Source organism: Sciurus carolinensis, chromosome 6, assembly GCF_902686445.1.
Source record: "Sciurus carolinensis chromosome 6, mSciCar1.2, whole genome shotgun sequence".
Lineage (NCBI taxonomy): Eukaryota > Metazoa > Chordata > Mammalia > Rodentia > Sciuridae > Sciurus > Sciurus carolinensis.
Genome location: NC_062218.1, coordinates 78,485,306 through 78,499,187, shown reverse-complemented (window position 1 = coordinate 78,499,187; position 13,882 = coordinate 78,485,306). Strand labels below are relative to the sequence as shown.

General features: G+C 31.1%; 1 protein-coding gene across 3 annotated transcripts in view; it reads left to right on the top strand.

Moving 5' to 3' along the window:
• The window catches only part of Fam172a (family with sequence similarity 172 member A), a 487,402-nt gene that overhangs the window by 227,644 nt on the left and 245,876 nt on the right, over positions 1-13,882 (top strand). For all 3 annotated transcript variants that reach the window (XM_047555170.1, XM_047555171.1, XM_047555169.1), the window contains one exon: positions 7,161-7,382. In XM_047555170.1, coding sequence (XP_047411126.1) covers positions 7,161-7,382 — 222 coding nt within the window. The remainder of the gene's footprint in view (positions 1-7,160; positions 7,383-13,882) is intronic.

Here is a 13,882-nt window from a genome sequence, read left to right as displayed (position 1 = left end):
TCTTCTCATATCCCTCTGTTGAAAAATAAACTAGTTTCATATAGACATTTTAAGGATTTATTCTTGATTGTGTTTTGGAATGTTCTACTAAATGGACATTTTAAAAATGAAAAGTTACTCTTTAGTATTATGTCCAGCTATATACTCTTAAGTATACCTAACAAAGTCTGGTAGATAGTAGCTGCTTATTAAATATTTATTGTATGAAATCAGTGATTAATGAATTATTGACTCATTGAATACTTGGGATTCTTTATTATGTTCTCATTCTTACAAGTGAACTCTATGACCACAATTGAAACACTGATATGTTCTTGAAAAAAAACAACAAAAATATTTTTAAATATGATATTTTAATTGAAAGAAACAAGAAATAGAAAGGTGACATATTTTAAGATAGAGTCATTTATGTACAATAATTCTTATGTAAGTTTTACTGGTAACTAATGTGTCATGTTTTATGGTATATAATTGAATCAGTGATAACATTTTGAAAGCCTGTGTGCCTTCTCTAGGTGTTTGGTAGCTATGGTATTTATATAATTTCATAACAAATTTTAATAGAAAGGAGAACATTGAATTTTATTCAGCACTCTAAAACATAAAGGCATAACTCACATACAAAACAGTAAAGTTCATAAGATAAATCTGGCCATCTGATTGTGCTTAGGATCATGTAATAAAGATGTGTTTGTACCGTCCTGTAGATTCATTTAGGGATTTTGATCTTCTATTTACTGGGCACCAATTACAACTTGTTACTTTTTACTTTAATGAGTAAATATATGGGTGTCTTTTTGAGTCATTCTATAAAAATGAAAAGCAAAGAATATGAAAAGTTTCAGGAAGCTGTAGTGTTCAATCATATTCCTATTCATGATAATGATAATTGTATTTATTTTATAGTGCTATTGTGAATTTATAGAATGTTTCCACAAGTAAGTTTTTGATAATTCCAAGATGAATTTGTAAAGTTTAAGCAACATAGTGTTCTAAATCCTAGAAAAAGTTAGAACACAGCAGGTGATATTATGGGTAAGTACAAAGTGAATGTTTTAAAATAAATAGCACTTGGATGACCTGAGATGTCAGAACTAGAGACATGGGTGTGTGTTTGTCAATATATCCTTCATGTTTTACAGACTCCTAAGGGAACAAGGGAAGATACAATTTCACCTTTTCTGTGCCAAAACATTTTAATTATATCTTCTTCCAACTATAGCGGTTCAGTAACCAAGGAGCTGACATTGATGCATGTGTTGATAAAGCTGCAAACATTCAAAATGAGATTAACAAAGATTTTGAGCAAAGGGTGACAGCTAATTTTGCACAGTATTCTGCATCTAATTCAGGCCAGCGTAATAATAGAATATTTTATAACTGTTTTGTTATTCAGAAGGACTTTTATGATGCATTTATGTTCGTGGATATGTTTGTATCATATTCAAGAAATCTGTGTTGTAATCCTGAAACAATATTAAAGGAGGGAAACTCTTATTATAAGTGTTTTTGTTTTTGTTTTTATAAATCATACTTCATCTTTGAATCTCTTTGACTTATCTTAATTAATCATGAGCACACTAGCTGTAAAAGGTATAGAGATGGCAAACATGTATTTTCTGATTTTGCTTTGCATGCATTAATAAAATGGCCAAGAAAAGTTATATTCAATTTATTTAATTAATAAAACTGTAGTTTCTTTATGTTCCTGAACTCCTTTGAGCACATTTCAGTGTATTTCTTTTCTCTTCTGCTCTCTATTTGAAGGCAGCTGACAGTCTTCTTTCATTTTCTTTTTGTTTGTGAAATTTTCTTTCTTTCTTTTTTTTCTCTCTCTCTCTTTTTATCCACTCACTTCTCCATCTGCTTTCACTTTTGTTTGCTTGGGCCGTCTCTCATCCCAACTTGATAATGAGGAATGCAGTGTGACCCTGACCTCTATCAGCCCATGCATGACCTTCTGACTCTACCATATAACCTTTGACCTTCTCTTTGACAGCTTGATTAATTACCCTGTGTTATGATTTATGAGTAAGTGCTATGTAAAAATAATAGACAACAGGTGGTCCTCTGAAAACTTTTTGTGGCATGTTTTCTTTTAGTGACTAACTTGATGAGCTATTTGAAGTTGGAAACGTTAACTGGGACAATATATATTGATTCCTATCATGGTATTTTTATACCATGCATTAGAATTCAGAAAGCTACAAGTTGAAATATGGTCTTGATGAACATTTTATAAAATATTAGTAGGATGCTGTTACTTAAATTCACGTTGAGAAGCACAAAACAGAGTCAGATGACATTTCAGGCATTTCAGTCCCAGGTCACGTCTTGAGAAAATTGCTGAAATAATGGAGGGGGCATTTTTCAAGCCGAGCTACAGCTCCAACAGCTATGTTTACTTTAACGCTTCACTAGTGACTTCTGATTGGTTGTCATGACCTCATCTCACTGTTGCACCTAGGATGTTGCAACAGTGACATATACATACCTTCTTGTGAACAAGATGCATTATATGTACATCTCAGAAGAGATGAATGAACAGTGGTTTATCCATTTTAACCATGAGTAGAAGCAGTTTATAGCTAAAACACTTTGAGTTTCATTTTCCTTAAGGATAAGCACTTATTTTAAACTAAGCAGATGGAATGCTGAACTTGAAAAATATGATTGATAAATCTGTATAAAATGATCTCTTAGAGACCTTTGTTTGATGGCCAAAATGGATAGTTCCATAGGCCAAAGAATTCTGTGTCCCCTGACCTCTCTGGTCACATGGAACTTGCCATATTGGCAGGTTAATATGCAGAGTTCAGTACTTTCATCAGATTTTTTATTTAGCCAATCACAAGAGATTTGAAAAGATATAGATCTGTCCCTATTTTCCATTCTCCTTTTAATTGGTGACTAACAGGGAAATTAATTTGGATAATCTTTAGTTTTCCCAAGGTATCATTTGGGGTCAAAAGTACAGTCTGTTTTTGGTCAGGGATTGTAAAAAAAATGATCTTTTTTATAAATTATTCTTATTAAGCACATTTCCATGCCGATTTGATGTCTCTAACAATGTTTCTTCTTTTGGTTCTTTGTATTTGGCCTTACCTGTCTGTAAGACTTCTCTGACTTGACCCAACTTTTGTTGACTGAACTATAAATGAACTATAATGTATTAGTAAGTACATTTATAGTCTATTATAGTAAAGAAGGCCTAGAGGGCTGTGTATTTTATTTAAATCACAAAAAGTACTTATAATGAATAAAATGCCATGTCTAGCAGTAAACTTTTGAGAGTTCTGATGAAGATACCATAGTTAAGACCCTATAAACACAGGTCTGAAAATGAAACTAGTTATAGTTTCAGTAAAAAATATAGAAAATGGAATGAAATAGATAAATCTTACTTATACCAATATCTGTCATCTTGATCACCTTCTGTATCTTCTACTAAACTGTGTGATCAAACCTAAGATTAACAACTTTATATATGCTTTGTCACTCAAAATGTTAGAAATTGGAATTAACTTGAGTAAATTATTATAAAAGATGCCAGAAGTTTTATTTATTGAATTGTAAGATGTTAGATAATCAGCTTTATCATTTCAGATACCCAGAAAAACCTCTTCTGTTATCTTTACCAAAACAAAATGTAAATTTTATGAGAAATTTAGCATGCTTACAAAATAATTAAATATAAAAGGGAAAGTTCAGTATAAAATGTTTAAGATTCTAAGCCCAAGTCATAGAGCCTTTTTTAATGGAGTGGAAATGCATAATTCTTTTCTGATATACTTCATGCCTGATTTTATAATAATTTTAAAAGACTATGAATAAATTTGTTCATGGTCACATTAGCTGCCTTTTTACTTGTTTCGTTGTGTACCGATTGAATTATTGAAAACAATTTTAACAATGATATGTATTCTGATTTCTACAGATATTGAGTTCTATATAAAACAATTAAATTTGACTACTGGTGTTTTATTTCTGCTTTGTTTACCTCGTTTTCTTTGCCTTTGTAGTTTCCATATATTAGCTGACCTTGCAAAAACCATTCTACCTTATATAAAGCACTTTTTAGACATGGTGTATGACTGAGAAAAGAAGGAAGTGATGAAGTTTTACTATGTATCTGTGATTAGAGAACAGAGGTAGGATAGTTTATTTTGTTGCACTTGCTCTCTTCCATTCATTATAAAGTGATTGTGAATGGTCTGTGAATATCACATCAATTAATTTATCAGTAAATTCTTAGGTGAAAATGGTAGCTTTTTAGAGAATGGCAATTGAATTCTCAACAAAAATATTAAGAACCAACTCTTCTTTCTGCAAAAAATGATCCTTTAATCAAACTGGCATATCTGAAATATCTAAAGGATAAAATATTTTCTGAACAATTTAGGTGTTTTAAGGAGAAGCATTCATTGTTGAAATCTAAATGAAAAAATTATTTAATTGATTTATATAGTGGTGATTTAAAAATAGAATCATTTTTCTTCTGTTGATGCCTCAGTGAAAAATTGACATTATGTCTTTATAAAATTGAACAAATGAGTCATGTAATTTTCAGTTACATAATCAATAACTTAGACAAATACTACTTCTTTGATGATTTATGTGTGTCTGTTTTTTATACTTAAACGGGACACATCAAATTTCAGAATCGATTCAAAATCAAGTAGGCACAATTTTTCAGTCTGTGGTTTCTAAAATTTGAAGTAAAAGCGCCTGCTTAAATAAACCTAATATTATGAAAATATTATTTCTAATTTTAAGTTATAAATTAGGATAGTATTCTTATAATTCTGGTAATTAAAACTTTGTTCAAAGAGTCATCTTTTGTCTGGAAGTCATTCGTAGTGCAAAGGTGATGCTCATATTAATTAAAGTCCCTTTATTTCCTTGATTTTATAATTCTTCATATTATCATTAGACTGTCATGTAGCATGATTTTCATCTGTATGTAAGATTCTGTTTGGGGCTTGCTAACTCTAACATGTCTGAGTATGAGCGTGTGTGTGTGTGTGTGCGCGCGCACGTGCGTGTGTGTGTGTTTAAAGTTCAATCCACTCAGAGAAGGCAAGGAAGAAACATGACAGGAGACCACTTACTCACGGTACAGAATCTAGTAAGGAGGCAATTTTCTTTTTGGCCTGTGGTGACCTTTTTTGACTATGTTCCTTATACCAGAGACAGTGTACTGAATGCCTCTATTTCACCCTGTTTAGCAGAGTGCAACAGTGTTCTTTAACTTACTTTTGGTGGGAGGAGAAGTTATAGCGAAATTTGAGATGGGCGTGAAAAGTAGTAAGAGGCACAAGGAAGAAGGGTAGGAACTTCCTTCAAATGTGATTTTAATAACTAGTCAAGTGTGTCCAACTGTTGAAAATCACAAATGACAATCTGTCTACCTGACAGTGATCACAATGAATTACAAGACTTTTGAATTAGCTATACAGATTAGAATAAAGCAGAAACAGATAAAATATCTTTTGTTGGTAAAACTTTAGACTTGTCAGCTAAGAAATTCTAAAAAAAACAAAAACAAAACTGTTGTGCTTTCATGAAAACTGTTTCAGTTAAGAAATTTATAAAGCATTTTATAAGCCCTTCCTGAAAGAGGCATTTATCTCAGTTTTTTTTTTTAATATTTGCTGAAGATAGTATTTTGTAAATCATTTTGGTATATATCATTATGTAGTTTTTCTATATGTTAGATGGCTATATGTTAATTTATAGTCTTGTCACTTCAGTGGTTTTGAAACTTCCAAACTAGTCATGGTTTTGGTGGGACTAATATCATATGATTGGGGTGAAAATTGAAACAATCCCAATGAAGTTTGTAAATAGTTTGTGAAATCAACTATAAAAAAGGCCAATGAAGTGCAGCAGTGTAGCATATTTTAAAATAAGAAAATCAAGTTCATGCTAATATTGACTTATTCATACTGCTATAAGTTTTGTGAAAATCATTTTCTTATGATTGGTATTACAAAAAATTAAATCAATATAAGATTCTGTGATTGTAGTTTTGGAAAAATACACTTTTTTAGTAAGCAGGGCAGTTCTATAATCTTAATTTTCTATAACATGTTTTTTTGTCATAACATATTATATCTTTTAAGTATAAACTTAGGGATTTTACAAGGACATAATTGGAACACCCACAATACAGAATTGAATTGAAAAGACAGATATATGATAGCCCCCAAAATTTGCATTGCACGTGCTTGTTAGTTGTTATTGTTTTCCTTCTCTGTTTTCTCATGAGTAGGTCATTCCATCAGATATAAAATAAATACCAAAAGTTTTCTTAATTATAACTGTAAAAATGTTTCCTTGCTAGAAATGAACTAGACAGCCAAACTTATGTTTTACAAGTTTAAGGAAGCCTAAGTAGCTCAATAGAATGTATTTTTAAACTCTGAAACTTTGCTTGTAGTTTCCTGATACTGGTTCTTAATAAGAGGAAAATATTATGGTAGTCTGAAAAACAAAATAAATTTCCAGGTTAAAAAGGTGCTTCCATATATCATAGAAAGACATTGGTGTATTTTGTTTTGTGATATGTGGGTTCTCCTGAGAAAAAAGAAGTAAATAAAATCCTAGATGCTCAGGTAGATATTTTATGTTTCTGATAATTTCAATATGTAAATAGTGGAATGTTAGATCAGATTTATTCCTTTTTAATGGACTGTTGTATTTTACTATCTGAACAAATTTAAAATGCTCATTAAGGGGCAATTTTAAAGGAAAAAACTCCTAGAAAATGTAACCTGAATTGTAAACTTTAATTTCCTAATGGTTATTTTTTCAAAACTTACAGTGTAAATATTAATATTGTTTGAAAGTTTATTTGAAGTTTGATAATTTATTTCAATCATTTTTGAGGTTCTGGGATATCCAAATTTCCTTTTTTATTTAAGATTTATGATTTTTATGTTGCAGTGTCTTTTTGTTCTTAGAGATTTTGTTTATACACATGACAATTTTAAATGACAGTTTAAAATTTGGAAAAATTAAACCACAATCTTTCCTAAAGGAATATTTTAGTTGATATGCAACTATATAAAATTACTTAGTTTAAGATTTTAGTAGCTCTTTTTATGAATTGAAATGGATTATAAGATTAAATTATGCTACTTTTCATTTCAAAATAGGAAGGATATGGAGTAATAGTACTGAATCCCAATGAAAACTATATTGAAGTAGAAAAGCCGAAGATTCATGTACAGTCGTCATCTTCTGATAGTTCAGATGAACCAGCAGAAAAACGGGAAAGAAAAGATAAAGTCTCTAAAGAAACAAAGAAGCGACGTGATTTCTATGAGAAATATCGTAACCCCCAAAGAGAAAAGGAAATGATACAATTGTATATACGAGTAAGTGAGAGAACTACTTTCCTTATTTCCTTTATTTTTATCTTATTTCATATAATTTATTTGTTATCTTAAAAATTAAATTCTCTAAATTCTTTATTTTTTAGGCATTTATTTTTCATGGTTATCTGCTTTCATGAAGTGTTTCTGTTTTTAATTTAAAATTACAGCGTGACATTTTATAGAAGTTGCAAATGCTGTTTATTTTGTGTGATAAGCTTCTATTATTTCTTTTGTGTGATATGTTCTTTTGGAACATTTTCTAAAATAATATTGTTATGGTATATGCAGAAGCAAGAAAACTTTGCAATTCAGCTCCCAAACATGCGTTTCTTTAAGGTATCATTCTGTTAATGTTTTCCATGTAGGCTAATCATTCTAAAACATATTATTGGCTGAATTAATAATGCATTGTACAAAACAATCTTCATCTTGGTGGTAAGTTTTACTAGATAATGCTTTGTTTTCATATGAGCAACTATTTATCCATGGTGTTTCAGCCTAAATTCTGAAGACAGATAGGGAGAAGAATAGTAATTAATATCTTAATAAATATTTAAGCTAGAATAGTTCAGGGATAGTGCAATGAGGGAACTCTTGTCCTTTGCTCTTGTCTTCCCAGCAAGTCCTTGCACTTTGTAATGGTAGCAGCATGAGATCATTATAGCAGTGCTGCCCAAGGATATCTACTGTAGGGGTCACAAACAATTGTATTTGTACTTCGACATATTCTTCATGATATACATACTGTGCATTATATGGATAAGACAAATTTGTGCAACTTTCAAGACCTTTATTATAGATGCTAGAAGTTTAATAATAAAGCATGTCAAAATGATACTAGGTGAAGTAAAATAGTAAATTGGTATGTTCTTCAAAAGTGAGCAATTCAAAAAATTTAGAAATAGACAAATTTTCATTTTGTAAATTTATACCATAGGATAGTAGTAATATTTCAGAATACTCAATTTAAGCTACCTTTGCATTTATTTAAAAGATTATTACTAAAATATTTCATAACATTTTTCAAAAGAAATACATTGCCTTCTAAATTTTAATTTCTTCATCCATACTTCTGTTTTGTTGCATAATCACCCCTCTTTTTGGAATTATGCTTCAAGCATTCAAGCATTTGATTATAGGTTATTAGTCTACTGAGTGATTTATGAAAGTAGCATATAAATTATCATGATTCTCCAAAATGTGTTCTGACCAAGAGTACCCAAAACATTTTATGTAATGAATCAAACAAGATTTAAGCATCATACAGTACTTAAATTTTTAAAAATCATATCACTATTTAATGATTTGAAAAACAAAAACAAGTATTAGGAATCACTAAGTAGCCTGTTTGTTCCAAAGTAGCTGTATTGCCCCTTTTTTGCATCAGGATCATGATATTACCTTCTCCACCATCAATTGTCCCAAGGTTTTTACTCTGTGTTCAGTCTGTCAACCACCATCTTATGCAAAGTGAAATTTTTTGAAAAATTGCCTCTGATAACCAGATTCTAGAGAAGAATTTCATAAGATTTTTGAAGCATACAAAACATATAGAGTATTGACTTGTCTATTTAAAAATGCAAGGAAAAATGATTTAGTATGTTAAGGTTTTTACTTTTTCTTAAGTAATTTCTTTGCCTATGACATGTACAGATTAGGCATTTATCTCAGATATCTGCTTATAGGTTTTTTCATTCTATTTACTTTTTATCATGTCATCATGACTTTGGTTATCTTCCTTTGTTCTCTTATACGCCCATTTTCTTGATCTGTTTTTCCACATCTGCTTCGTTTATCCCTGCATCTGTTTCTTTCATAAAAAAGTCTTTTTGTGTTACTTCATTAAGACCTGCTCTCTTAGCCAGGCACAGTGGCACATACCTGTAATCTCAGAGATTCAGGAGGCTGAGGCAGGAGGAATGCAAATTCAAGGCCAGATCTCAGCAATTTAGCAAATTCCTCAGCAACTTAGTAAGACCCTGTCTCAAAATAAAAAAATAAATAAAAAGGGCTGGTGGTACAGCTCAGTGGTAGAGCACCCCTGGTTTCAATCCCCAGTACAAAAACAAACAAACAAAAACATCAAAAACCAAAACAAAACAGCAACAACAACAAAAACCCTGCTCTTTCCTTTTGCCTTTTTTTCTCTCTTCTACATTTCCATCATTTTTCTCCCTTTTCCTTATATCTTTTTGCTCCTTTATTTCTTGTCATATTTTGTTCATCAGTTCAGGTTCCCATTGAAAACACTAAAAGATAAAAATAAATTCATGTAGATAACACCTTTGTATAAGATAGTCTTAGCTAATGAAATGTATTTCCTAATATAAACATCCTGACTCTTAAAATCTTTTGGTGCTGTGCAAAATAGCATAGGAATGCTGAAACTCTTCAAACATACTTCTAGATAGTAAGGCTTGGTTCTATAGAGGGAAAGAGAAGATGGTTCATCTTGTATGAAGTGCATTTATTCTAAGGTGATTTTGATCCATTCCAAAATAATACTTCTTCCCTCTACATATTTTCAAGTAGCAATTGTTCACATTTTTTTAGGCCGAGAGTATAGTATATGATGGAGATAAATTGCTTTATTTTTATACTTCTTAATCATTTACATTTTGAAATTGTCATCTGTTCTTTACAATAACCTAATAGGTAGGTGAATCAAATCATGTTATCCTTATTTTATAATTAAGGAAATTGATGCACAGGATGTTGGTCCAGGATTACATAGCTAGTGAATGGTAGAACTAAGTGTTGAAACCAGGATATCTAATTACTGAAGATATTTGTCTCCTTTCCTCTTTATCTGAAATATGAAAATTAAACCATATATGAGAAAAGTATGATATTATATAGTACCATCTGATGATTATAGACTTTGTGGGGGGGCTGTACCAGGGATTGAACTCAGTGGCACTCTGAGTTCAACCCTATTTATTTAGAGACAGGGTCTCAGTGAGTTGCTTAATACCTCCCTTTTGGTGAGGCTGGCTTTGAATAGACTTTTGACCAACTATTATTTAATAGATGCAATATATATTCTTTCTCAGTAGGATCACTAATATGAGTCAGATTTGTAGATAAAGAGAATATAGGCCAAAAATTGTTAGTAGTTTCCCCAGTGTCACATTGTTCCATGTGGGCAGGTACTTAGTTTGTTTTGCTTAGTACTTAATCCTCTGACCCTTGAATAGAATCTTTTGAACACTTATAGTATGGAGATTTTACAATAAATTTTAAATAAGGAGGTAGAGACAGGATTTAAAAATCCCAAACCACTACTCCTTTTTTGTTATACATTCTCCATTATTTAAGTATGCTGCCTGATTTTCTGTGAGGAAACATTCAAACAAACTGAAACAAGCAACAAAAACCCCTACATTATTTGCCTCCATCCCAGTCATTAGGCCAACATTACATGCCAGGAATCACTATAGTCAGTTCCATGAATTAACGTAATCAATATGCTAAAATTTATTTGATACCTTGATTGGTCTATGCATTTCATCTGAATATATAAAAGTAGAAATCCTGTTTTCCTTTTTAGCTTTATCATCACTACTTAAATTATGGATGAAAATGGAAATGTTTCATTCTTATCTAATGCTTTTCCTCTCATGCATTTGCTGTTCTCTGTTCATACTTTGTGCTTTATGAAATCTGTAACTTTGTTTCCTGTTCTGTCTCCTAATCCAAATTCTTCCATGTCATAATGCCCAGCTGAAATACCACTCTTTCCTCTTACTATACCCAATGAACTCTCCTTACTTCGACTCATGGAATTGTAATTAGTTATCTTATGAAGGGTTTATCATGTACTATCTTGAGTTATCTTAATTTTTGTCTCATAATTTTATTAATATTACCAATTTACCTTTTTTGTGTAACTTTTATTTTTTAAAGCCTTTAAAGGTGCCATATGAATTTTACAAATACCTAACATGCCAATACATACACAGTTGGAAATAGCCATAATTCCATTACCTAGTAGTCAACTTCTTTTTGAGCTTTTTGAAACTTTTTTATTTGAAATTTTTATTGGATCATATTAATTATACCAAACAGTGGGTTCTATTGTGGCATATCATACATAGATATAACCTAATTTCATCAATTTTGCTACCTAGTACCTCCTCTTGTTATCTTCTCTCCTCCCCATAATCTCATTCCTCTACCCTAATGATCTCCCTTCTTTTGTCATGAAATAGGTTTTTTCTTCTTTTCCCCTCTAGCTTCCACATGTAACACTTGTCTTTCTTGTTTAATTTAACATGATGTTCTCCAGTTCCATCCATTTTCCTGCAAGTGACACCATTTCATTGTTCTTTAATTGCAATAAATGTAATATATCACATAAACTTTGTCAAGGACACAACTCATGTGATCATCCCTATAGATGCAGAGAAGGCCTTTGTCAAAATTCAACATCCATTCATAATAAAAACTCTGAAGAAACTAGAGATAAAAGGAACTTACCTCAGCATTGTAAAGGCTATATATGACAAACTCTCTAAAGACAACACTATACTGAATGGGAAAAAACTTAAATCATTTCTTCTAAAATCAGGAGCAAGACAAGGATGTCTTGCTTTCACCATTCCTTCAATATTATACTTGAGAGGTTTTAGAGCAGTTAGACAAGAGAAAAAAATAAAAGGAATGCAAATAGGCAGAAGTCAAATTGTCCTTTTTTGTAGATGATATTATCCTAAACTTAGAAGGACTTCAAGGATCCACTAGAAGACTTCTAGATCTGATGAACAAACAAAGAATACAGAATCAACAAATAGACATAAAGAACTTTTCTTTATATCAATAAGGAAAACACTGGGAAAAGAAATTAGGAAAATAATTCCATTCACTATAGTCTCAAGAAAAGAAAAGGAAAGGAAAGACAGACAGACTTAGATATAAATCTAACCAAGGCAGTGAAAGACCTCTATAAATAAAATTATAGAGCACTGAAAATAGAAATAGGAGAAGCCACTTGAAGAGAAGTCCTAGTATGTCTTTCTACTAGATCTCCCTGTAATCCTCTAGAACTTTGAAGCAATTTGCTTTTATATATTTTTAGAATTGATGTCAATCCTTAATGACAACAGTTATGAACCACTTTATACAATAATTCAGGGCATATTGTCAGGAAGTGAAGAAAAGATAGTGAACACATTTACTAGAATTTAATCTCTTGGACTGAAGAAGATTAGGTGTTGGTCTAGAGATATCTAGGTAAAGGGACCAGCACATAGGAAAGAAGAGGTTATGTAAGTGTCAAATTAGAGCATAAGATGATGCAAACTGAAGAAAAAGCTAGTTAATAGAACTTTATAAAACATTAGATAGAATATGGGCAAAAGTGATTTGATGCTGATCTATATGTCTTTGGGTTGGAGCTGCATGAATATCTCTTTCCTAAGGTAAGACTTGGTGGTGAGTGGTGCTAATGGGAAATAAAGAAGAGGGTTAGACTTAACATGTGAAAACAGATGCTGGGGATAAGCATGGGGGCAGTTACATGGCTATAGAAAGAAAAGTCCAAATATGGAGGAGACATTTACAGAATAGGAATTTTGGCCAATCCTGACATTGCACATTGAAGATTCTCAAATATTTGTGAATTGATTGCTTGTTGATATTCATCAAACATCTTATTCCTTAACATGCAAGATATTGATGTTGACTAGTTTTCTAACCCATTTTTAAGGATTCATTTTAATTTTTGCAGTTGTTCAGAAGCAGCCAACTGTGATTAAAACAAAGATTTTTTTATTAAAGAAATGTTTCTGATATTCTGATTTGGGTATGGTCACAGTTTAGTAAGGGCTGATAAATGTCATACTGTCACTGGTGTCATTTTAATCTTGTGTTTTAGCAAACAAATTCAATTTATTTATATTATAAACAATGATTGTTTAATCTCTATAACCATTTTTTTCCTAGTACAAGTGGAGTGGAGTGTACCTTATCTGAAATGCTTGGAACCAGCAATGTTCCAAATTTTGGAGTTTTCAGATTTTGGAATAATTGTTCAAATTTTACTAATTGAGCATCATTCATGCCCAAATCTTAAATATCTTAAAATCCAAAACTTTCTGATCACCAATAAACTATATATTCAAGTATATTCAAGCCTCCTTCTGATTTATACAAATTATCTAGTATACACAGGCACATGTAAAATACAATTCAGGTCTTAAACTTTAAGATTAATAAAGTATATTTTATTTTACTTACTAAATGAGTATAAATAGAAATGACTAGTGGATTATGTAGCACATTTCTAATACATTAGGAGCAGAGCATGAGAGATCAAAGAACTTACTCTTTCATGTGGCAACTTTCCTTAACTATGAAATAATGTACTTTCTGGCATATATTAATGCTTATTAAGGGGATTGATTTGGTCTAGGCAATAAACATCATGTCAGACATGCCTGGCAGGAAAACCTGCTTAATATGTTTTGTAATAAGATGGAATTTTTTGTTCTCAAAAACAT